Source organism: Callithrix jacchus, chromosome 1, assembly GCF_049354715.1.
Source record: "Callithrix jacchus isolate 240 chromosome 1, calJac240_pri, whole genome shotgun sequence".
Taxonomy (NCBI): Eukaryota; Metazoa; Chordata; class Mammalia; order Primates; family Cebidae; genus Callithrix; species Callithrix jacchus.
The window spans coordinates 171,696,952-171,724,227 of record NC_133502.1 but is presented as its reverse complement, the minus strand read 5'-3'; the positions used below and the strand labels follow the sequence as shown (position 1 = coordinate 171,724,227).

At 40.0% G+C, this 27,276-nt stretch overlaps 1 protein-coding gene across 14 annotated transcripts in view; it reads right to left on the bottom strand.

The window, feature by feature from the left end:
* Positions 1-27,276, bottom strand: part of RABGAP1 (RAB GTPase activating protein 1) — a 181,766-nt gene that overhangs the window by 9,349 nt on the left and 145,141 nt on the right. For 13 of the 14 annotated variants that reach the window (XM_078375632.1, XM_035256796.3, XM_078375643.1 and 10 more), the window contains 6 exons: positions 25,254-25,379; positions 24,503-24,646; positions 21,722-21,763; positions 21,340-21,468; positions 7,181-7,273; positions 6,648-6,758 (listed from right to left, as the gene is read on the bottom strand). In XM_078375632.1, the coding sequence (XP_078231758.1) occupies positions 6,648-6,758; positions 7,181-7,273; positions 21,340-21,468; positions 21,722-21,763; positions 24,503-24,646; positions 25,254-25,379 (645 nt within the window). The remainder of the gene's footprint in view (positions 1-6,647; positions 6,759-7,180; positions 7,274-21,339; positions 21,469-21,721; positions 21,764-24,502; positions 24,647-25,253; positions 25,380-27,276) is intronic. The other variant, XM_078375635.1, reaches the window with a different exon arrangement.

Here is a 27,276-nt window from a genome sequence, read left to right as displayed (position 1 = left end):
GGAGGCAGTTAGGAGGTCAGGAGGACTGGAAGGCATGGGACAGGGCTCTGGAGAAGAGGGAGCTCTAGAGTAGCTTATCAGGCAACACAGGAGATAAAATGAAATAATGAAAATATCCAATTAAACCAAAGAATATAGAAAGAGAAAAAAATGCAAAGAGGACAAATAGAAAACAAATTACCATTTGGACAAAACAAAAACCCATTTTAAATAAAAAGACACAGATACATTAAAAGTAAAAGGATGGAAAAGACGTACATACTCCATAATACCATGAAACTGGACTGGCTATAGAAATGTCAGATAAAGCAGATTTCAGAACAAAGCATATTACCAAGGACAAAGAGGGACATTTCATAATGATAAAGAGTCACTCCATTAAGAAGGTGTAACAATCCAAAATGCATGCAGAAATTCAAATTACATGAAACAAATCCCTATACAACTGAAAGGAGAAAAAGAAAAATGCACAGTGAAGAGTCACAGAAAATTCCACTGTGCTCTCTCGGTAAGGGACAAAACAAGCACAAAAAATCAAGTTGTTTTATGTAAGACTTGAACACTATCAATCAGTTTGACCTAACCCAGTACACTGCACTCATAACAGAACATACATACTTTCCAAGTGCATGTGGTACATTCACCCAAACAGACTATATGATAAGCCATAAAATAAGTAATAATATATTTTAAAAGGATTAAAATCAGACAGGATATAACCTCTGATCACAACAGAATTAAATGAAAAACAATAGAAAAGTTTCTGGGAAAAAGAATAGTTGGAAATTACATTACATACTACTAACAAACTTAAGTGAAAGAATAAATCACAAGAGTTGAATGCGGATTATCACATGAGCTGAATGAAAATAAAAGGACAACATATCAGAATGTGTGGAATACAGCAGAAAATAGTGCTTACATGGAGATTTATGATTTTTCATTTTTTTTTCCCTTCAAAGAGACAGGGTCAAATTCTGTCGCCCAAGCTGAAATGCAGTGGTACCATCATAGCTAACTGCAACCTGGAACTCCTGGGCTCAAGCAATCCTCCCATCTCAGCCTCCCAAGGAGGTGGGGCTACAGGCGAATGCCACCCTGCTCAGCTATTTTTCAAAATTTTTTTGTAGAAACGAAGTCTTGCTATGTTGCCCAGGCTGGGCTTGGACTCTTGGGCTCAAGTAGTCTTCCTGCCTTGGCCTCCAAAGTGCTGAGATTACAGGCATGAGCCATTGTGACTGGCTGAGATGAATAACATTAAATGCTTATTTTGGAAAAGAAGAAAGGTTCAGAGTTATTCAAACTTCCTCTTTCAGAAGCAAGAAAAAGCAAATGAAACCCAAAGAAAGTAAAAGGAGAAATAAAAAGCAGAAATCAATGAAACAAGACAACAGAGAAAAATCAATAAAACCAAAAGCTGAATTTTTTTTTTTTCTGGGACAGGGTTTCGTTCTGTCACCCAGGCTGGAGTGCAGTGGTGTAGTACCTCAGCTCACTGCAACCCCTGCCTCCCAGGTTCAAGTGATCCTCCTGCCTCAGCCTCCTATGTAGCTGGGACTACAGGCACATGATACTACAACTGGCAAAGTTTTGTATTTTTGGTAGAGACGGTGTTTTGCCATGTTGCCCAGGCTAAAGCTGGTTTTTGAAAAGACTGACACAATAGATAAACTTCTAGCTAGGTTGGTTATGGAAAACAGGGAAAAAGATAGAAATGATGTACATCAGGAATGAAAGAGGGAACATCTCTACAGAGCTTACAAACATTAAGAGAATAAGGAAATACAAACAACCTTATGTGAATACACTTAACAAAATCAAATGGATAAATTACTTGTAAGACACAAATTATAAAAACAGACACACAGAAAATTAGAAAATTTGCATAGCTCCATATACAGAAAAAGAATTCACCATTAATTTCCTGCAAAGAAAATTTCAGGTCTGGGCAAGGTGCAGTGGCTGTAATCCCAGCACCTTGGGAGGCCGAGGAGGGCGAATCACGAGGTCAGAAGTTCAAGACCAGCCTGGCTAACATAGTGAAACCCCGCCTCTACTAAAAAATACAAAAATTAGCTGGGCGTGGTGACGTGCTCCTGTAGTCCCAGCTACTTGGGAGGCTGAGGCAGGAGAATTGCTTGAATCCAGGAGGCGGAGATTGCAGTGAGCTGAGACTGCGCCACTGCACTCTAGCCTGGTGCCTGGTGACAGAGCAAGACTCTGTCTCAAAAAAAAAAAAAGAAAATTTCAGGTCTGCATGAATGGAAACTAAAGATTTAATCAAAGAACAATCATATACAAAGTCTTCAAGAAAACAGGAAATAACACTTCTCACTTCATTTTATGAGGCCAGCATTCTCCAATAACAAAACCAGACAAAAACATCAAAGAAAACTCCAGACAAATATTCCTTATGAACATATAAATATTTAATAAAATTTAAAATCTTTAATAAAAAATAAAAACTCCAACTGGAGTTTATTCTAGGAATGGAAGGTTGGTTTACATTGAAAAATCAATTTATTTCACTATATTAATAGAATTAGGAGAAGAACCAAATGATTATCTCAACAGACACAGAAAAAGCAGTTGACAAAATTCAATACCCATTCATGACAAAAACTGTCAGCAAACAACAGAGGAGAATTTATTTCCTCAACCTACTCTACAAAAAAACCTACAGCGAATGTCCAAAACAAGGCAATGATATCCACTCTCACCAGGCAGCATTGTTCTGAAGATGCTAGTTAGTGCAGTGAGACAAGAAAAAGAGAGGTAGACAAATTTGAAAGGAAAAAAAACTGTATTCAGAGATGATATGATTATATATGTGGAAAACCCAAAAATTATATTAAAAAGCTATCAGACTGACAAATGAGTTTTTACAAGGTCACAGGATAAGAGGTCACAACACAAAAACCAACTGCATCTCTAGAGACTAGCAATAAACAACTGGAAAATGAAATTTCAAAGACCATTCCACTTTAAAATAGATTAAAATACGCACATGTCTTATACATTGAAAACTAAAAAACACTGCTGCTGAGAGAAACTGAAAAAGACCTTAATAAATGAAAATTTTAACATGTTCTGAATTGAAAGCCTTAATTGTTATTTAGATGTCAATTTTCTCCAAATTGATTTACAGATTCCATGAACCTCACTCAAAAGCCAAAGGCTTTGATTTCTAGAAATTGACAAGCTGATTCTAACACTGATATAGAAATACAAACAACAACAAAGTCAAAGAACCCACATGAACTGATTTTAAGATTTTTTTTTATAAAGCTACAGTAATCAAGGCAGTGTGGTACTGGCTTAAGGACAGACACACAAATAGATGGAGCAGACCAGAATCAAGAAATGAACCTGCACATTTAGGATCAATTGATTTTTAATAAAGGGGCCAAACTAATTCAATGGCACAAGTTCAACAATCTGCTCAAGGTCACAGAACTAGTAAGCAGCCAAGCCAGAGTTCACATCCTGCCAGTAGATGGGCTCACCAGCCAGTCTCCTTCACTCTCACGTCTGTCTCAACACAGAGGAGCGATCCTGCTAGAGAGAACTCGGACATGGTCCTGTCAGCTCTGCAGGGACCTTCCATAGGTTCCCTCACATCCTTTCAGCACCAGTGTCAGGTCTAGTCATTACTCCCATTTCATACAGAAAGCTTGATTGGGGTCACCTAGGGATTAAGTGGCTGACTTGGAATTTCTCCACAGCTGCTGTGTGAATAACAGCAAAAGTGACAGGTGATGAATAACAAAAGTGATGTATAATCAACTGAAAATTCAAGAGGGCTCTGCAAATTTTAATGTCTCACAGCAGAGCTTTTCTCTGAGGTGCAGGAAGGAAAGAGCTCAAAGGAATGAAGTTCTTTCAAAACTTAAGTCCCTAAAGTAAAAATATAATGAAAGGGCTCCACAGTCCTCCCTTCAGTGAGGAAGAATCTAGCTGATTTTCAGTGATGACTCAAAAGAAACTAGAGTGAGGTCTGACTTGGGAAAGGAAAATGTATGTGGGAAAGGTGTGTCTCTGCAGCATTTTGGGAGACTGCAGGATGGGCCCTGGTGTAATGCTCCCGAGCCCAGCCATCAGCAGGGGCTCTCCCCGCTGCCTATTTAGGAAGGTGAGCTCTGGTGTCAGGCCTTCAATCTGAGGGCTTGGCCACTAGCTGATCTGTATAAGATATTTAACCTCTTTTTGCTTCAGTTTCCTCCTCAGTTAAACAGGGATCATAATCACATCCCTTCTACAATATGGGCTACTCTGAGGATTTGACAATATATAGAAAGCATGTAGAACAGTGCCTAGCACTTGATAACTCCTCAAGAAATGTTAGCTCTTATGTCACAATCCCTGATCCTCATGGTTTTGACATAGTTATGACATCAATTCATGGCTCCTTGTCCCGTATTTACTATGGAAACAGGGTGGCACTATAAAAAAAAAAAAAAGAAAGAAAGAAAAAAAGCCTGGGCATTCTAAGTTCCAAGGGCCTGGCTCTGCTTCTTCCTGGGTGCCTTCACCTCAGTCTCAAGTTTTATAGCTATTAAAAAAAAAAAATCCTCATCCATAAATGGAACTTGTGTTACTGTCCTCTCAAGGCTGAGGTAAGTGTAAGAGAGATGAAAGTTTAGTAAAATGCTTATTACAGTGCCTGGCACCACAAATCATCAGTAAATGGGGGCTCATATTATAATTTTTATTATTTTACACTCCTAGTGTCAGGAATAAAACCTAGTTCTCTCCCTACTGTGTCAGGACAAGACAACTTGAAAAAGGGTTTATACTGCTTAGGGGCAGGTTTTAAGAAAAGCAGTCTACGACTCACTAGTGGGTGTCACTGTTAATACTGGGCCTGTAAGAGTGGAACATGCCAACAGCTCAAACTAAAAATCAACTTGGAATTTTAGCCTAAGCTGCCTCTTAATTTCATTGTAGGACACAAATGCTCCTGTTCGGGATTCATATGTTTTTTCTTTGCTTTTTCTACCTCCTTTCTGCATGACCCACAGTTGCTATGAGAACCATGTTAGGCGCACACCTCTGGCCCTGCTTCAGCAGTCCCTCTTCCATGTACGCCTGTCTCCCTCCACTCACTAGGCAGCCTGAGCGGGGAGAGAATGATCCATTTAGTGTTTCTACAAAGAGCAACAGAGGATATGCTGGGAATTTGCACTGTAGGGAGGAAACTCAACCCTGATGAGCAGACTATGATAAGCCAAAAAGCTGCCATCAAAAGCTCAGGTTCTGGTCATTGAAGGCTAATGACCTTGAAACATTCTCCCTGAAAAACCTGGGAAGAGGAGCCTTCCCCATTATATGCAGTTATTTGTAGATGACAAGCAGAGGGAGCTAACACTGCCTGTGCCTAATTTTTTTTATGATGCTTTCATATACATCTAATTATGTAATTCTTGCTATACCCTGTGGCATAGCTATTATTCTACCACCCTTCATTTTACAGGGTGTCTGAGATGAACTGAAAGTACAATAGCTGGCATTAGAATCCAAGTCTATTCTACATTTTCTGAGCTGGTAGATACTGTGATCTCCATCTCATCTGTTAACCGCTTAAACAATCGGATGAAACCATAGACTTTCTACCTACAAGAACTGAATGAAAGCAAGGCTTTTCAATGAGATGCATGAGTACACAAAATTTTCATAAGCTTCTGGTGGATGTCAAGGACATCCTGAAATTCATGGACTCTATGGGGTTCAATGCATACAATGTAAGATCATGTAAAAATCCTCAACAGCCTGAGCCCATCCCTAGAACTTTAGGAAACCAACGAGCAGAAAGGTAATCCTAGGAGCCTGGCAGGGAAATCTAAAGGGTTGGCAAACTACAGTTCAAGGGCCAAATTCAGCCTGTTACCTATTTTTGTAAACAAAGTTTTAAATTGGAACACAGCCATGCTCATTCATTTGCATATTATCTATGGCTGCTTTTGCTAAGTAGCAGCAATGGAGACTGTAGGGCCACAAAGCCTCAAACACTTACTATCCATCCCTTTACAGAAAATGTCTGCCAACCTCTGACCTAAATCAAGACTAAGAGATTACACCACTTCTTCCAAGGTTAGTTTGTAGGACAGAAAATAGAAAAGGGTTTCTGCCAGGAAAGACATCATTTCAAAACGTTTAAGATTAGAAGAGGCAAAGAAAAATGAAACATCTGCCAACAGAAACTCCTGATGAAACTGTAAGTTGTTGAGGTACTGAGCTGCATTCCAACTGCCAATGCTTTTTCAACAGGCACCAAATATGTAGGATAACAAAATCTCTTCTTGTCTGAAGAGGGGTGGTTAAGGAAATTATGATGCTTAAATGCTCCTGCCAATTATAGTAATGTAAAAATTAACCACCCAGGTCTCTTAACAAATGTTTGGGAAAGGAGCTCAAGATTATATGCACAATAAGAAAAGAATGTGGTAAGGAGGGCTTTGTGAGACAACAGATAATTTCTGAAAAAAAGGAGGAGAAGTGACACTGATAGGCAAGTTGTATCACAAGAGGGAAACTTTACAGGTGGCTGGAATAACAAATACTAAAATTTAAGGATTTCCCGTGACGGGAGACGTCAAGTGTCTCAGTGCGATCTTCCCAATCTTTCCCTTCAGATCCAAGGGACTTACGTTATCCAGGTCCTTCCTTAGTGCAATCTTGCTGGTCACCAGTTCATGGGCTAAGTCATCGTTTTCCTGTTCCAATCTCATGTTAGCTTCTTGTAGACGCCTATTCTCCCGCTGAAGGGTAGAAAGAAACCAGTTACAGACACATAAAAATCAGATGGAAATGACAATTTCTCAGGGCTAACCCTCAAAATAAATTTCTAAGTCCTATGGAAGTAAGAGACATGGCTGGATCTGATGTGTTTGCAAATCAACAATTTCTAGCTCCATAAAGAAATACTTAACTGATTCAAGTGACCTTGTCAAGCGGCTACTATTTACTAACTGTGATGAAAAACCACTGAACTGTAACAAATCAGGCAGCTGGTTTCAAGCAAAAACAGATCCTGCTTGTTAATTTGCAAACTCAAACTAAAACTTGAACCTACAAACAGAGAAACTGAATTTTAAAAAGGACTCAGTAAAGCTAGTTACAGGCACAATCACATGAAATGAAAGGCTGGGAGCTCATCACTGGTAGGAATAAGCAAACAAACCTCAAATCGCTCGATGGGGTCTTCTTGCTGGGCCTGCTGTTCCCTCATGGTGTGATATTCCTTCTCGTATTTTTTCAACTTCTTCTGACTAATCTGTAGGATAAATCACAGGGCAAATTAAGAAGTATGAGAAAGTAGTGGGTGCTTCAGTGCCTGCAATGAAGACCAAGACTTCTGGTGGCCTGGGCAATCTCGGTCATGGACGTGGTGTTTCCTGTTTTTCTGGAGGGAAATCATCAGGGTAGGGTATAAGCCCAGGACCCCAAGTTTCCAATGCGTTCAGAGTTCTGCTGGAGATGTTTGGTTCCTAAGGCTTTAACTGACAGTATTAGAATGAACACCCTACAGATGGCTCCTCCTATGAGCTCTGGGTCCTAGCTGTCCCTAATAATAGTAAGCTACCATTTTATTTAGCATCTACCAGCACTGCTGCTAAATGCTTTAAATCCGTGACCTCACAACACCTCTACGAGGTGTGCTATTCTCATCCTCCTCTTATAGGCAAGTTAACTGAGGTATGAGGAAGCTGGTTATGAAACTTGACCAAAGTCATACAAAAGGGACGGGGAGATCTGGGATTTGAGCCCTGGCAGTTGTACTCAATCTGAAGTCCTCACCATCCCAGCACCTCTCTATCCCCTTTTCTTTCTCTACCTCCTCTGTGCTGCTTTCAAACAATTATCTCTACCCTTAAAAACACAGCTCTGTTGACTACTCTGCTTAGATGCCCTCTCAACCCATCAGATTATTGTTTTCTTTCTCTCAAGCCTTTTCTTACCCACCATTGCAAACCACAGGCCTGTATCTTCACCTCTGTTGCTTCAAGACCTCCCCCTCCTTATTGTAAGTCAGGCCTTTGCTCTGACTACTCTATGAAACAATTCTCTTGAAGGTCACCAGTGGTGTCTTTTTACTCTGCCCAGTGGGTCTTACATCTCCCAACTAAACTTCAAAACTCCTGGACTTTTTTTTTTTTTTTTTTTTTGAGATGGAGTTTCACTTGTTTCCCAGGGTGGAGTGCAATGGTACAATCTTGGCTCACCACAACCTCCATCTCTTGGGTTCAAGTGATTCTCCTGCCTCTGGAGTAGCTGGGATTACAGGCATGTGCCACCACACATGGCTAATTTTGTATTTTTAGTAGACATGGAGTTTTTCCATGTTGGTCTGGCTGGTCTCGAACTTCTGACCTCAGGTGATCTGCCTGCCTTGGCCTCCCAAAGTGCTGAATTATAGGCCACTGTGCCTGGCCCAAAATTCCCTGACTTTCATGCTTTAACATGACCAATCCACTCTGCTTTCTTCTAGAAAATATTTTCTCCCTTTATTTTCTTGGCTTTCTTTCTACCTAACAGGTTTCCTCCCTTTACTTCTTGGCTCTGTCTCCTTCTTCAAGTTAAACTATAACCAAGTGCAACATACCTTACAGATGCAATTGCCGTTTCTTTTCCTCTTTGAGACAGGAAGAGATAGTGAGAAACAGAGACACTGAGAGAGAGACAGGCCTTTTTTCCCCCTCACCCAAGCTGGAGTGCAGCAGTGTTATCTCAGTTCACTGAAGTCTTGACATGCTAGGGTCAGCTGATCCTCCCAACCTCAGCCTCCCAAGGAGCTGGGACTACAGGCACACACCACCACATCTGGCTGATTTTTACTTTTTTGTAGGAATGGGGCTTTCCTATGTTGCCCAGGCTGGAGACTATCTTTTCTTCCTCTAAACAGCTAACCTTTTCCTATGGTATTTTTTTTAAATTACATGTTCAAAGATTATAAGATAGAATAGAAAAGTGATAAAAACAGATGTGTGTAATTTAAAGACTGATTATGGCTGGGTGGAGTGGCTTATACCTGTAATCTCAGCACTCTGGGAGGCCAATGCAGAAGGATCACTTGAGGCCAGGAGTTTGAGACCAGCCTGGGTAACACAGCAAGATGGTCTCTACAAAAAAAATATGAAAATAAGCCAGGTATGGTGGCCTGGGCCTACAGTCCCACCTACTCAGGAGGCTGAGTGGGAGGATCTCTTGAGCCCAGGAGGTTGAGAATGCAGTGAGCAAAGACTGCACCACTGTGTCCCAACCTGGGTGACAAAGTGAGACCCTATAAAAAAAGAAAAAAAAACAGGAAAAAAAAAAAAAAAAGAATGAGTATAAAGCTAATGTTCATCCCTTCTTGAAGCTTCAGTAACCAGCACTAAAGTCATGACTCGGAAATCTACGTATTAATCCCTAGGTCCAAGTAACTATGATTTTCAGATCTACTCCACTCCAACTTTCTTATTTTATAGATGAAGAAGTAAGACCTAGAAAGGGGAAGGGAGAGGCCCACACTTGCTGAGTGTTGGATGTCAGCATCTCAAGACGCTCTCAGTGGGAGAGTGTGTTCCCCTCCCACTAACTGTGGACACCTCCTCTAGTCAGGCTGTTTGCAGGTCTGCTCTTTTCCTGGAGTCTGGCTGCTGCCCAAGGTTAGGCAGCCAGAAAGACAGCATTCTGCTCCAGCTGACATCTATAGAAAGATGCTCATTCGACACCTGGGGTGAGGCCACAAACTGGAGAGGAACATCTTTAAGCTGAGATCTTCTGCAGTTTAAGGCCAATGCTAGGGTAAACTTTTGTTGTGCACCTAAGTGACTCTCAACGAAAGCACCTAAGTAAATTGTCTATGCTATCAGTAAGTGTACAGACAATCCTAACAGATCAATAGTAATAGAACAGAAAATAAATGAGGCTTGTGGGCAGAAAACACTTTATCCCAATGCTTTTCAATTCTGAGTAAATTAAAGGGAGGGTAGTGGTTATGAGGTGCCCATGGCACTTTAATAGAACCTTAACACAGACCAACAACTCATTTGCTTCTTGCATTCTTATGATAGGATATGGGTATTTCTTCTTACTTCCATGTTTTCCAAGTTTTCTGCATTGAATATGAATTATTTTTATAATTAGGAAAAACAGAAATGCTGTTTAATTATCATTTTCGTAATTATCCTGGGTTTCTCTAAGAGCTCTCCTTGTTTCTCTAGCTGATGGTCTTCATTTACTTCTGAATCAGTCCTCAGGGGTCACCTCTCAGGTGTACACAAAGCTCTGTCATCTTCATAGACTTTGCTGGTCCAGAGTCCTGACTTCTTCACCAGCTCAGTCTTTTCCCAGTCTTCAGCCTCATCTGTTCTCAGTCTCTTTCTCCCTCTCTCCCTTAAACACTCACCACAAACACAAAATCAATAACAACACCATAGCTTCTCATGGGTTCACAGCTCATGTTAACTTATGCAGGATGGGTGGCTACATACCAAAGCCAACTAGTTCAGGCTGCCTCTAAGGCACCAATTTCAAGATGAAGACTGATGCCTGAAAATGGAATGGTTAGACAGAAGGTACCAGCAGCAGAAGGAGCAATGTAAGCCTCCTTTTGAGGCTGTACCTGAGACCAGCACCTCTCAGTCTGCCTGTGACACAATTAATGTCTTTTCCAGGCCAGAACTCTCTCTCACTCATTGTTGTCCCTTGTCCATGCATAGCGAGTACCCAGAAATGCCTGCTAAAGGCTGGGTGCAGTGGCTCACGCCTACAGTCCCAGCACTTTAGGAGGCTGAGGTGGGTGGAACACGAAGTCAGGAGATTGAGACCATCCTGGCCAACATGGTGAAACCCCATCTCTACTAAACATACAAAAAATCAGCCGGGTGTGGTGGTAGGCACCTGCAGTCCCAGCTACTCCGGAGGCTGAGGCAGGAGGATCGCTTGAACCCGGATGGTGGAGGTTGCAGTGAGCCGAGATTGTGCCACTGCACTTCAGCCTGGGCGACAGAGCGAGACTCCATCTCAAAGAAGAAAAAAAAAGAAAAAGAAATGCTTGCTAAATTACTGAAAAAGGACCCTCTCTCTTCTGCATTGACTTTTCTTTTGAATGGAAATGGCAACCAAAGTGGATATGCAATGCAAGCATGTTCCTTCTGTCTGAACAACTTCACACCTGGCTCACTCCTATTCACTTCTGGGATTACAGTTCTAACACCCCTTCTTTAGCAAAGCCTTCCCTCATACTCTTGTCTGTCAGGGCAGGTCTTTCAGTTATGTAACTATTCTCACAGCATAAAGTCAATTCCTCCATGGCACCAATCCAAGCTCACAATTACTTAGGTTCCTACTTAATTGTCTGTCTTCTCACCTGGAGACAGGCCACATCTGTTATGTTTACTATTGTATCTCCAGTGCTCAATGCTTGGAAAGTAATTGGGACTCACAATAATGGGATGCTAAACAAATCAAAGCCAAAGGCTTTCTTTTTACCTTAATAAAGATGCAGTAGGGACATTTATTTAACCAGTAGTTGAGCACTACTATGTGCAGTGGCATTAGCAATATAAAGATACATATAGATGCCAACCTACAAACTCCATGAGGGCAGGAACTCCTATTCATTGTGAAATTCCTAACGCGTTTCATACAATAAGCATTAAAATACTTAATGAACAGAGACTCAGAAGTCCAAGATTCATTTTCTCTCTTACTTTTAACTTTTAATTGAATTCAGGAAGCAAGGGATGCTATGGATTTAGACTCAGAGCTCTGAATCATTCCCGCTGTTCACTGATTCCTATCAGAAGGCTTTGGATATCACAGCTTAACACACAGAGGTATTTTTGCCCTCAAAAGAAGATTAAATTTGAAATTCAATCCTTGTTCTGTTTAAATATACTTTCTTGGGGGAAAAGAAGCCTAACAAATACTTAGGATAAGACTGGGTTTGTAATTTAGGTAAAACCAACCTTTTACCCCACTGTAATTAGCAAAGGGGTTCTTAACACTGTTAGAAATAGCAATACTTTGAAAGTCTCCAGAGAGCCATGGTTCCTCTTCAATAAAGAGTGCACAGAAGCCAACTTCCCGTCTCCCTTTACAATCAAACAGTCTACATACCTACCATTTAGGAGGGCTCATGGGCCCCCTGAGGCCTGTCCATTGTCCGAGGTTAAGAAACTTTAAAATAGAGAGCAGGTACAGACTTGATACATGCTAGTTTGTTATTTTGACAGAAGCACAAATTCAGTCCAAAACATCTCTCCTTTGGTCACTCACTTGTCATTCATCTGTCACAGGAACTGGATTATGTATGTGCTTCTTAAAATCTATGCCAGTTGCCCTAGGGAGGCCAGTCTCTTATCAGTCCCTGGAACAGGCAGTGACATCAAGGGCCGCACACATGGAGAAAGAGTGAGAGTGGCCACTCACCTGGGCAGCTGTGAGGTGGTACAACCTGCCTACTAAGAGGTGGACAGACCAAGGCTGGAGTCTTGGCTCTGCCAATGACTTACTGTGTGACCAAGGGTAAGCTGCCTAATCTTAAGCCTCTACTTTCTCATCTGTAAAAATCCTAACAGTCCTTATGAGGACCACTGTTATGAAGAGCAAATATATATATATATATATATATATATATATATCAAGTCCTCAGAAAAGTTCCTAGCACACAATGAAGTATTTTCAATAAATTTTAGCTGCTTTTTGTTGTTATTACCTGGCATCCTGTCCTAAATCAGGAGACAAAGCGACCACTCTGAACATGTGCTACAAACAGCCATTTTAAGCAGTCAATTTAACACAGAAAAGCATGAAATAGGTTACCATTGGAAGTGGAGCTGATTTCCAAGTTTTTTAAAAAGTGTTGCAAAAGTCATAATCCCTGCTGAACTGGAGTTATAGGGAGTCTAGTGAGGTGGGAGGTTGAACATTAGTAGCTGTAAACGTTGAGAGAGAAGCATGTCGTTGGGTGAGTTGGGTGGATAGTGGGGTGTAAGAAAGAATCTGGTATGTTAAGGAGATCCTGACTTCAAAGTCCTCATTGCTTCGTGTGGTAGGATCAAAAAGCTAAATAAATAAATCTGGGCTGGGCGCAGTGGCTAACATCTGTAATCCTGGCACTCTGGGAGACCGAGGCAGGTGGATCACGCAGTCAGGAGATCGAGACCGTCCTGACTAACAAGGTGAAACCCCATCTTTACTAAAAATACAAAAAATTAGTAGCATGGTTGCACGCACCTGTAGTCCCAGCTACTTGGGAGGCTGAGGCAGGAGAATCACTTGAATCTGGGAGGCGGAGGTTGCAGTGAGCCAAGATCGTGCCACTGCACTCTAGCCTGGGAGACAGAGCGAGACTCTGTCTCAAAGCAGAAATCTGACACAAGCCCCATCTTCCTGTTTAATGTTTGAGACAGGGACTGATTTTCAGTTACTGATTAAACAGAACCTGAGATTTACACAGGACTTTCACGATAACAAGATGTCTACATGCCTACTATTTTATTTACTTCTCAAAACAACTTTCTGAGATGAGTAGAGCAGGGATTATCTCCCTAATTTTACTGATGAGGAAGTAAGACCTATCTAGATCACATCATATCATATCATAGATCATATCATAAGTGATACCTATCATAGATAGATCACATCATACCTGTCCAAAGTCAAGGACCCAGTGTTAAGTGGCAATGCCAGCATAAGAATGCAAGCCTGGCCGGGTGCAGTGGCTCATGCCTGTAATCCCAGCACTCTGGGAGGCCCAGGTGGGAAGATCCAAGAGGTCTGGAGATTGAGACCATCCTGGCTAACACGGTGGAACCCCATCTCTACTAAAAATACAGAAAATTAGCCAGGTGTGGTGGCATGCGCTTGTAGTTCCAGCTACTCGGGAAGGTGAGGCAGAATCACTTAAACCCAGGAGATGGAGGTTGCAGTGAGCTGAGATTGTGTCAATGCACTCCAGGGTGGGCAACAGAGCAAGATTCTGTCTCCAAAAAAAACAAGTCTGGGGTGATTCTTATTTATCTCTATGGCCTGCTCTGTGCTGAACACATAATAAAGTCTACAAGCATTTGTTGACTTGAACTGACTTAAGGAAAGTACTCTGGATGCTTGGGGAAATGTCAAAACAGGGCAGGTCAGAAGAACACTGGTATTTGAGGGATGCAAGCAACAGCTACTTTAAAAGCATCATCTTATTCCTTTCACAACCCTGTGATGTTAACCTACCCTGGGGTCACCTGGGGTCAGAGGTGGAGTCAAGATAAAAGCCAGAGTCTCAAAGGCCTACACTATTTACCAATGGAAATAAACATTCTATTTAATATGAGCCTTTTAATTTAATTTTTTCAAACAGTTAATACTCAAACTCCTTCAAAGATCACGAGAGTGTTTTTTTAAAATGCAAGAAGCAATTAGTACCAGAGAGCCCAAACAGGTAAGGACTAAGGGAGATCAGCCTGTTAAAATAAGAAGGCAGTGTCCACCGCTAGCTACCCTTGCAACAACTGGCAAAATTTACGTTCATTACAGAGAAAGAGAGTACCCATTCAGAAGACAAGTTTTCTCCATAAAATCTGATTCTAAAAGAATCAGAAAGAAAACTACAGCAAAGAAATAAAACTACAGTCTAGTCTAATTATAAGGAACTAAACTTTGTGTAGTGTACAGAAAATAAGTTTGAACTCTGACATATAGATTAAATTACCCATCATTCCATTACTAGCATCACCAAACAGGGATAACACATATATGGCTTCTGTCCCATTCATTCAATCCGTCATCTGCAGTAAAGCAGAATGCCTGTAAGAATTGACTTCAGAGTCTGAAACTCTTGGGATCTAATCCCAACTCCATTAGTTACTAACTTTGGGAGTTTACATCAATTCTCTAAGTCTCAGTATCCACATCCCTAAAAGGATCTCATATGCTCACGGTGAGGATTATTTCACTATATGAGAGCACTGTGTAAGATTCTGTGAATCCATCAACAAGCAAGACTGATGAAGTTGCTGATCTCAGAGAGCTTAAATCTAAAATATACTAACTACACAAATGATTTGAACAGACAATGAAGTTCAAACTAGTGTTGTTTTTAAGCTCTTGAATAAAAATATCCCCCAAGGGCAAAATACTGAATGCTGAAGAGTTTTCTGTTTCTCCAAATAGCAAATGGTTAAGAATTGTATTAATTTGAAGACACTGCTATTTGGTTTTTGTACTATTATCTTTTCTTATAAGTAGTTTGAAGTCTGGCACATTCACTTTATGTTTAAAATGACAAATTCAAATGAAGCAATGGTTCAGCAACTCCATTTTCCCTCAGGCAGGATTCTATGGCAAAATGATCTGCCAAGTTTGATCTAGGAAACTCATTGGGCCATCTCTTAGAATATGATTCTTGCTTCTTCTAAACTAGCCTCATATATCTGACTTGTTCTCAAAAATGTCTGTACAGACATAAAGAAAGAACTTCCCTCTCATATTTCTTGAATCAAAAATTTAAAAGGTGTTTCAATATTCCCCTCTAAAGACTATGCATGGCACAATTGTATGAAAGGGTTGTGGAGCTCCCAAGATCATAAATGATCCTCTATCAGAAGTGGAACAATTTTTCTATATCAGGTCACTGACCCATAAAAGGGGAAAAGTTCAATGGATAGCTAAATGAATTTTAAGGAACACTGTTAAATTTTAGATTAGGAGCAGGGGATCTAAACTCCTCAAGAAATAGTAAACTATTTCAGAACCATAATAAGCCTCACTTTAAGAAGAAAGAGGGAGAATGTGAGAATTAAAAGGCCTGGAAAAAGGTAAAAGTAGAGAGAGGCAAGTAAGGACAGAGATAGAAAAAGATTTATAAAGAAAAAAAAATCCCAAAGGCACAGAGAAAAATACAGACATTTTTGAGCAACACATAAGATAGTATTATATACCATCTTGTGGCCATTTCAGATATTGCCACACCAAATTTAATTCTTGTACCTTTGCAAGGGTAAGAGGCAGTAGAATGGGTTGGAAAGCATTGGGAACATAGAGTCAGAGCCTGCATTCTACTAGGGTGCTGTCACTATACAGCTGGTACAACTTGGATAAGTAACTTGATTTGCCCTATTCTATCTCACAGGTATTGTGAGGAAGAAATAAGAGGCTTTTAAGAACTGTATCGATACTACAAATTATAACTATCATAATATTAAAACACAACAAGACTGGTGTAGTGGCACATGCCTGTAATCCCAGCACTTTGGGAGGGAGAGGTGGGACGATCACTTGAGTCCAGGAGTTTGAGACCAGCCTGCGCAACACAGTGAGACCTTGTCTCTATACAAAATGAAAAAATATTAGCTAGGAAATGGTGGTGCATGCCTGTAATCGCAGCCATTTGGGAGGCTGACATGGGAGGATTGCCTGAATCTGGGAGGTCAAGGCTGCAGTGAGCCATGAATGCGCCACTGCATTCCAGCTGGGGTGACAGAGCAAGACCCTTCTCAAAAGAACAAAAAACACAATGACAACAAAAGTAGCTATCTGTTTCCTACAGTGGCATGTGAGGCAAAGTATTTCCAATTCTCACCTTATTCAGAAAGTATAGTTTAACCCTTGAACAACATGAGTCTGAGGCGCTGACCCCTGTGCAGTTGAAAATCCATTTGTAACTTCTGACTCCCTCAAAATTTACTTACTAGGCTTACTATTGACCAGAAGCCACAGTGATAACATAAAATCAATTAATACATATTTTGTATGTTATAGGTATTATAAACTGAATTCTTATAACCAGCTAGAGAAAATATTAAGAAAAATCATAAGGAAGAGAAAATATATTTACTATTCATTAAGTGGAAGTAGATCATCATAAAGGTCTTCATCCTCGTTGTCTTCACGATGAGTAGGCTGAGGAGGAGGAGGAAGAGGGGTTGGTTTTTCTGTCTCAAAGGTAGCAGAGGCAGAAGTGTAGGAGGTAGAGGTAGAAGGGGAGACAGGAGGCATACTTGGTATAACTTTTATTGAAAAAACTCCACTTTTATTGAAAAAGTGGACCCATGCAGTTCATACCATGTTGTTCAAGGGTCAACTGTACAACTGAGTAAACCAAGCCACAATTTACAAACATTTAAAAAATTATGGAAAGGAATTTCAGTGAGTTGTACGGCAGAAGTTACCTCTGTAAATTCAACATGAAAAAGTTCAAAACCTTGTTTCTCAACAAGCTTTTGTAACCACGTATCATGAACCATCCTTTCGATGTCTAATGGGCTCAAGCCACAGATCATCATGTGCACTCCTACCTCACGCAAGCCACAGAATGCAAGGCTCATGAGGCACTTGCTAATTACTTTTCCTAATTTTCAACTGGCAGGTTACCACTCAATTATCTCTTCGTCAATAACAGGTTCAACTACTATGCGTTTCTCTCTTAGTATTTTTTGGTATTAAGTATAGCTGCCAGAAGACAACCAATTATCACTAACTAAACTGTACATACCATATCTCACCTTCTGGCAGAAAAATCCCATCTTTCATGTTCTGGTGAATCTGTAGGCTTTTCAGACTGTAAGCCAATTTCAAGAAAAACTACTATCTTACTTGAAATCACATGCAAATAGAGGGAACATCCAAAGTGTACCCCAAATGTGCAAAGTTCTCCAGGGCTAGAAAGAATTACATATCTAAGCACAAAATATATGTGCTGTGCAGACACACTGAAGGCAGCCTTGTCAGAGTTAACTCATTGATGGCATAGGCAAAGAAAAAAAAGACATTAGATACGACCTATCTGGACTTTCCTCACCTTTCTATATACAGAAATAGAGGATCCACATCTTATTAAAGTGTTTCAAGCTAATGTAAATCCAAAAGGTAAAACTTCTGGCTGGAAGCTATTAAACTTTGCCTAAATCCATGTTAACTCTTCTTTGTAAAACACGTGGTAGAAACTCAACAGTGTATTTATTCATTCACTTACTCAAACAATATTTATAAGCCAGATCCTGTTCTTGGTGCTGTGGATTCAGCAGTAAGGCAAAGAGATTCTCTTCTGCTGCAGAGCCTCCATTCCAGTGGGAGAAAATAAGATAATGTAAGGAAATAAGGGCATAAAAGGTTGAGGGAGCTGCTGCTTTAGATGCTGCTATTTGAGAAGGCATGGATACATGAGCTAAAGAATGGATGAGGTGACAGTGAGGCCGTGTAGACATTCAGGAGAACATTACAGTAGAGAGACTAACCAGTACAAAAGTCTGAGAACAGCAAGGAGGCCAGGGTGTCTAAACTGGAAAGAGAAGGGGGAAATGTGTAACGGGAGACACAATCAGAGTTTAAGGAAAAACTCTAAAATCCAGTGAATCTTTACATATAAAACCGTTCACATCACAACGACAAAAATTTAAGCAAGAATGGTGGGCCAGTCATGGTGGCTCACACCTGTAATCCCAGTACTCTGGGAGGCCAAGGTGGGTGGATTACTTGAGGTTACGAATTTGAGACCAGCCTAGCCAACATGGTGAAAATCCTGTCTCTACTAAAAATACAAAAAAGTAGCTGGGTGTGGTTGCGTGCCTGTAATACCAGTTACTTGGGAGGCTAAAACAGGGGAACTGCTTGAACCCTGAAGGTGGAGGTTGCAGTGAGCCAAGATCATGCCACTGCACTCCAGCCTGAGTGACAGAGCAAGACCCTGACTCAAAAACAAACAAACAAACAAAAAAATCCAGCAAAAACTAAAACAAAACAAAACAAAACAAAAACAAGAGGGGCACAGTTAAATAAACTGTGGCATCGTGGGGCAAATTCAAGCAGAGGAATTATATAACCATTTACAACCAATTATTTACACACAATATCTCAGTGAGGAAAATCCACATAATTGCATGAAAAAGGAAGAATAATAATATTGACTATATGAACTCAATTATTTAAGAAGTCATAAAAAACATTTGGAAAGAAAAGCAACAAAACTGAATGCGGGATGCCTCCGGGTGGTGGAAATGTGAGTTTTCAGCAAAGGAGAGATAGGATAGACAACGGCCAGGGAGGGGGCCCGCTGTGGGAACAGGAGAGAATGATGATGGTTAGATTAGGATGAAGGTGGTGGTGATCAGGATACATTCTGATGACAGGCATAGATGTGGAGTGTGAGAAATAGTCAAGAGGACAGCAACATTTGTGGCCTGAGTAACCAGGTACCCCTAATTAAGATGGGGATACTAAGAAAGGAGTAGATTTTGATGGGAAAGAAATCATGAACAAACAAGAAGCAGCATCCTCTTTCTTTGATGTTGAACCAGGTTGAGGTGGGAAGACTGACTCAAAAGAATCTCAGAACTCACTTGGTTCTATGCTCTGTGCAAACCTATTCTCTTTGAAAATATTACTGCAGAATGTTTGTTATCTACTTAACAATCAGGGAGGAAATAATTATAGTGGTAGCCATCATTTCTTGAACTTTTACTACCAGGCACTATATTAAACCCTCTACATATGGTACTGTAGCTAATTCCCACATATAAAAGCACTTTAACCATAGTACACAGCACATGGTAAACTATCATTAACTGTTAGCCATAATACCTGTGAGGTATGTAACATTTTAACTGGAATGGAAACTGTGATGATTATTTTAATTCCTAAAAGTTCTATTTCCGTTTTTTTCCCCAAACCTACCATTCACTTTATATTATGATTTCTAGTGTTTTTCAAGCAAATAGGTAGGGTTTTTGTATTTCTTCCTTTAACAGATAGGGGAGCCATTCCAAGGTCTTAACTTTATCCAAAGGCCTCACTTTCCAACTCCCTCCTAAAGGCCCCAAATCATATGCACTATGTCTGTGTGAGCATTAAACCCCTAATACCTACACATGGTTCCACACTCCCCTGAGATGTGTTCTTTCAGTTTACACAAACTAGTTGAGCTACTTTGTTTTAAATACCTGTGCATTTCTCTTTTTTATTTCAAGTTCTTCTAGGTGTGTAAACATTTCTTGGGGTACATTTTATTTAGCCTCTCTATGTGTTAAAAGAAGACCAGGCTGGGCACAGTGGCTCACACCTGTAATCCCAGCACTTTGGGAGCCTGAGACAGGTTTATCAGGTCAGGAGATCGAGACCATCCTGGCTAAAATGGTGAAACCCTGTCTCCACTAAAAAGAAAAAAATAACAATACAAAACATAGCTGGGCATGGTGGCATGTGCCTGTAGTCCCAGTTACCTGGGAGGCTGAGGTAGGAGAATCACTTGCACCTGGGAGGAAGAGGTCACAGTGACCCAAGATTGCACCACTGCACTCCAGCCTGGGCAACAGAGTGAGACTCCATCTTAAAAAAAAAAAAAAAAAAGAAGAAGAAGAAGAAGAAGGGTAATCTGAGTTAGTTCAGTGTGACACATAGTCAGAATGAGAAGTAAAACATTATTTTACAGATGCGGAAACTAAGGCCTAAATAAGTGAGCCCAGGGAGGTTGAGTCTACAGTGAGCTGTGACTGCACCACTGCACTCCAGCCTGGGTGACAAGAATAAGACCCTGTCTCAAAAAAAGCCCACAGAAAATAAGATAAAATACAGTGTTATAGTAACATGAACACAAGAAGATCCTGTATCTTTTTACTTTAAAAATTGTGCAAATCACAAATACCATTTGAAGTGATAAAACTGAGTTTTCTTCATGTATTAATAGTTTCACTGTAGGGAATTTCTGACCATAACAACTTGAAAGTTAAGGCCAGGTGTGGCTCACTCCTATAATTTCGGCACTTTGAGAGGCCAAGGTTGGGAGGATCACTTGAGCCTAGGAGTTTGAGACTAGCCTGAGCAACATAGCAAGAACACAAATCTAAAAAAAAAAAAAGGTAAAAAATTAGCTGGGTGTAGTGGTGCATACCTGCAGTCCCAGCTACTCAGGAGGCTGAGGTGGAAGGACTGCTTGAGCCTGGGAGGTCAAGGCTGCAATGAACTACGATTGCACCACTGCACTCTAGCCTGGGTGACAGAGCAAAACCCTGTCCACCACCCTCCCCAAAAAGCCAGTACAGAAGAAATCATGAAACCTGAATTCTGCCACTAACTAGGTGTATGACTAGGGAACTACAACCTCTTTTGTTTTGGTTTGTCTTCAAAACAGGGATATTAATACTCTTCTTACAGTTTGGGGGTTGGGGGGGGCAATGAGATTTCATTCATGGGATTATAACATATAGGAAAGTATTTTGAGGAACCAAGGTTAAGAGTTATACAATACTGAAGAAAACATCATCAATATTATTCTTTATGTATTATAAATGTTAACAGCTTGATCAGGAATAGTGAGATACTAACTTTCTGAAAAACAAAATCTGAACTAATGCAAAATTATTTTACCTTCATGTTGCAAGCTAATTCCATTAGTTTTTTTGCATTTTCTTCTGAGCGGTATCTCTTAGGAAGCTGAACCCTAAAGAACTTCAAGGCACCTTCAAAGTCTGTCAACAGCAGGTCATCTTTCGAAGTCTTAAAGTAACAAAATACAAACACATAGAGAAAAAGGTGTTGCTGTAAGGATGCACAAGAAACTTCCTCTATTCCCAGCACTCTTACAGTCCCCATGGGGAGAAGACATTTCTTAGCTTTTGTCAGAGCCACCTGCATACAACCACTGTCAGGGTAATGCCAGAGCACAGTGACTACTTAGAATGAGACTACAATCAGTGTACTGCAAGGGCTAAACAGGGAATGACAGATAACTCGGCTTATAAATAAGTACCTTTAATAATCCAAGGGCGACATTAAAAATAACACTTATTCCCTGAAAGAGAAAAGACAAAAAGAATACCGTCAGTGTTTATATCTGTAATATTATGCTATCTGTCCTCAGAATACCCCACATTTTTAAAGAAATCGTGAAAACTTAAGTAAGGAAGGAAATGTATTATCTCAAAACTACCTTGAAAAATAAAAACTACAGGACCACTGAAAAGCTGCTTAAAGACCCAGTTTCCCATTTTTCTGAGAGAAGAGCTCTTCTTGCCCTATTCTCATATTCAGTCATAAGAAATGCTTGGGAGGCTGAGGCAGGTAGATCACGAGGTCAAGAAATCAAGACCATCCTGGTCAATATGGTGAAACCCTGTCTCTACTAAATATACAAAATATTAGCTGGGCATGGTGGTGCGTGCCTGTAATCCCAGCTACTCAGGAGGCTGAGGCAGGAGAATTGCCTGAACCCAGGAGGCGGAGGTTGCGGTGAGCCGAGATCGCGCCATTGCACTCCAGCCTGGGTAACAAGAGCGAAACTCCGTCTCACAAAAAAAAAAAAAAAATGCTTTTGCAAATATTCCATGTTTCTAAACCAAAAGCAGTCATAAAGTTAGGATCTATCAGGAAACAACTCTTGGGGGATTTTTTCTTTATCTTGTGCTGTCCCAATCCATGTACAGCAACTCTGTCGATAAGTCCTATATTCCAGAACTGAATCTGCTCAGGGCTTCTTCTGCAAATCCTGGGGCTAAGAACAAAGGTAGGGAAGCACTAACATTTGTTGATCATGTTAAACGGCTTAAGCTCCTGGGCCTCAGTTTCCATAACTAATACTTTCCTATGGGTTTTCTGAGATAATTAGCTAAAAAGTTTATGTAAATTATTTAGCATGCCACCGGGACCTTAGTAACTACTTAACAGACAGTTATATATACTAGTGAAAAACTAGATACAATTTGAAGGTTTGTGATTATAAATTGGTTACATAAAGTATGGCACATCCAAATAATGGGATACTTGGCAACATCAAAGAAAAATGGCATATTTGGTAATATTTATTTCTTCTGTTTCTTAGGATATTTCAAGCTGAGTGGTAGATACAAATTCTTTATGAATTTTTGTATGTTTTGAATATAGCATAATTAAAAAGGATAGTACAGATGTGTATGTTCAAGTATATGAAATTTAAAAAGAGGATACCAAAGAGTATAAATAACAATCATATTTTTAAATATACACATGCACAGAACCATAATATATATAATATTCCATATGGAAAACTTAGGATTCCATATAGAAATTATATATACCAAAAAAAAGATTACATATACACATATATCAACACACAAAAAAAGGCTGAAAGGATACTACTTTTTAACCAAGCTGTTAAAAGTAGCTAACCTCTAGACAGTGGGATTTGAAGTATTCTTAATTATTTTTACTTACCTTTTCTATAAATATGTACTATTTTTATCATTAGTTATGTTTTTCTTAAACAAATACACACACCACACAAAATTCAAAATTATGTCATGGCAAAGATTGTTATTTACTCTGATATCGATCTTCTTTTTAGCAATATTCCTGCTCAGCTTATGTTTTTAAAAAGTCTCTCTTGCAGCTAGGTATGGTCATGTAAATAAGTTCTGACCATAAAGTAAAAATACTGGATGGAACTTCCAGTAAGTCTCTTTTAAAAATAGAGGATGGGCCTGTTGGCTCACGCCTGCAATCTCAGCACTTTGGGAGGCCGAGGCAAGCAGATCACCTGAGGTCGGGAGTTTGAGACCAGCCTGGCCAAGATGGAGGAATCCTGTCTCTAGTAAAAAATACAAAATTAGCCGGGAGTGGTGGTGCATGCCTGTAGTCTCGGCTGCTCGGGAGGCTGAGATGGGAGGATCACTTTAGCTCAGGAGTTCTGGGCTGTAGTGCGCTATGCCGATTGGGTGCCCGCACTAAGTTCGGCATCAATATGGTGACCTCCTGGGAGCGGGGGACCACCAGGTTGCCTGAGGGGTGAACTGGCCCAGGCTGGAAATGGAGCAGGTCAAAACTGCTTTGCTGATCAGTAGTGGGATCGAATGAGACCCCGTCTCTTTAAAAAAAAAATAAATAAATAAAAAAAATATATACAAAATTAGCCAGGTGTGGTGGCAGATGCCTGCAGTCCCAGCTAATCAGGAGGCTGAACCCAGGAGGTGAAGACTGTGGTGAGCTGAGATTTGCTTGAACATGAGAATCACTTGAACCCAGGAGGTGAAGGTTGTGGTGAGCTGAGATTGCGACACTGCACTCCAGCCTGGGCAACAAGAGCTAAACTCCGTTTCAAACAAAGAAAAAGAAAACTAGAGGATGTACCTCTAGTCCTCTAATCCTCCTGGCATGAATATAGATATAATGGTTGGTGTTCTACTCCTCCATACAGCTAACAGCCAGAGTGTAGGAAAGAAACGTTACTGCCAACATTCTGACTTTTCACAAGAGAGAAAAAAGCTATTTTTTAAGATCACTGTTATTTTGGGTTTTTTCATTCAATATAGCCAAACCTAAAATGAACTAATACAAATGTCTAATTCAGTATATCTTTTCATATCAGAGTATACCTTTAACAAATACGATCATTAGCTTTCGTCCAAGGAAAAGTCACTTAAACCTAGATTTCTTAGTACTAAAATAAAATAACTGAAGAGATCAATTCGGTTTTGACAGAACTGACACTCAGAACAGAATTTGTTCTCTTTAAATACACTGTAAACAAAGCCAACGTGTTGTGGCCCCTGATACATACCTCACATAAAAGCAGGTCGATGATATGGAAGACCATGTAGAGAGGGAATTTTGCAGTGAAAAGAGTAAGAAACCACTGGGAGGCATACATGTGTGCTTCAAGGCTTATATCCAGGAAGTGGTTGTATAGGTCAGGAATGTATTCCTGAAACAGTAAACTAATTAGTTTTGGGCACATATGCATCTGTTCAATTCCTACTAAGGAAGCTCATAAATCTACCAGGAATAGGCCAAAAAAGTAAAATATTTGTGTTTTTCTAAAAATCTCCAAAGTGCTCAGAATACTTATCATCTGGTATTAAGCTGGCACTCAACTCTTTTTTCCAGACCACAAACTAGTTCTAAAGAAACAGGAATCCCCAAAATGGTGACAAGTATTTGGAAAGTCAATTTTTCTTTCCAAGCTATAAAACATTTGGGAAAGTTTGTTTTCACTTTTGTTATGAGATTCCTAACCAGTCAGCTTCAAAGCCATGGGGAGTACTTCTTGACTGAGTTAGCTGTGGAAAAGGCCCCTACAAAATCATCTGATCTTTTGGGTGTTTATCAGCTCACATCCAACAGGTGTGAAAGCTTAACACTCTGTTAAGCTTTGCATCGTAATCACATAGTGAGAAATAATAAAAATAAAACCTATCCTTATCCAGGGATGGCTAAGGCAATTACCACTGCTCCCTGGCACCATTTCCTCAATTTGGTGCTCCTTAGTCCTGTACTCTTTTTATCAAACACAAGCTGATTTCTCTTTTTACCTGCATGAGGCGCTCCAACTGGTAAAATTTGCAATGCAAATCTTCAAAGTTTTGCTTGAAAAGTTCTCTGAGTCCATAGTCAAACATGATCTTGACCAGGACACTGAATGCCTGTTCTTCAGGCATCTGTAACAGATAGGCAAGTGGTTGGGTGGGTAGAGGGGTATTGGGGAATCATAAACATACAAAAGTTTTCTCAGTATATTAAATCCAGCTTTCTACTGTATTACCAGAAAATTTAGTGCTATGCAGAAACTCAGACTTAAGGTTGTGTTTAAAACATTTATTCACTTAGACAAGGAATAGTTAATGACTTCTCTTTGTCAGCATGGTTCTTGTCCTCAAGGAGTCTCCCACACAACCAGGATTAAAATAATTGTAATACGAATTAGGTATCAGCGATAACACAAGAAGAGGAAGGCCTGTGTCTGCCTAAGGCAGTCAGAAACAGACTTTGTAGGGAGGGCAGAATTTGAACTGAGCAGAAATAGGCAGATACACAGTGTAGGTGTCATCTTTCCCAAATCCTGGGATCTCTCTTTAACCATTTTTCCTTCCTTAGCTGCTATTTCATTCTAGCAAAATTGTTTTTCTTCCTCACTGTTAAAAACATAGTTTATTATAGAAGAATCTTACATATTCTAAGCCTTGCAGTAATGCTTAAAGTACTACAAAATCCTTCTTCACTTCTATTTACATTGCTATTCATTTATAATAATACCTACATTTTCCATAGTTTTATGGAAAACTATTTCCCTGAGAACCTGGCAAGATATTTTCAAAAAAGAAGCACTGTAAATGTTATTTAAGGATTGGTGTGAATGTAGCAAGCCTTCAAAAAAGTCAAGAAGGTGGGCAGGCTTCTGTGGAACAAGATGATGGAGGCGGGCTGAGCACAGAAATCACTGAGAATAAAGCAGAACTAAAGAGCAACTCAGATTAAGTAATGAGTGAGAAAAGCACAGCAGATCATTACTGGAAAGTTAGGAGTATTTGGGGCAAAAGCCCAGATCTTTGAAGTCTTTGTCATGGAAGGCAACTTCACTTTGCCACACGCAAGAAGATGTGGCCAACCCATAGCAGTGATTCTGATGGCAGGTAGCCCATCTCCTCTCACTCTAGAACAAACATTTATAACACTGTAGCAAGACACAGAGGGTCTGATTGGGAAACTTTTTTAGGGGATAAATGTCCTTGAACTGAAGGTGAGAATAAAGATAAACCACCCAGGCTTGTGGGACTTTGAGATATAAAATCTCATTAAAACAACAGAACAAAATAGAAACTCAAACTCTTTACTCATGTCACAGCTTTATCATATTTTTACATACTACCAATAGCAACAAGCTGGGTTCAGATAAGAAACACCAAAGTATTTTTGTTTTACTTGTTCAGGTTGAGCAACCCATACCCGAATATACAAAATGCTCCAAAATCTGAAACTTTCTAAGCACTGACATGATGCTAAAAGTATTTAAATGCTCATTGGAACACTTTGGATTTTTGGATTTGGGATGCTCAGCCAGTTTAATGCAAATATTCAAAAATCCAAAATCCACAACACTTTCAGTCCCAAGCATTTCAGAGATGGGATACTCAAACTTGTACTGCAATCTACAGAAAATGGCCTAATACACTTAGAGAAGCAATATTCAGACTTCTTACCTGGCTCCAAAGCTCTCCCTACATCTCTCCTCTAATCTCAATCACTCAGGATACTCCAGTGACACTGTCTTCCTTTTGTTCTGCCCATACAACAAGTGTTTCTCCAATTTAGGACTTCTATATACTGTACTATTCACTTTGCCATTAACACTCTACTCTCTACTCCCTTGCTTTTCAAACAGATCTATTATTTTTATAACAACATTTTAAAAAGTTAAACACCACAGAAAGAATAAAAGAAAATTATATCCCTTATCATTTTCCAGGTTGCCCCTTAATAGCCACTTCCCCGAGAAGTCTTTAATCTAGATAAGACTCCCTTGTTACTACAATCTTACACCAATCTTTTTATTATACC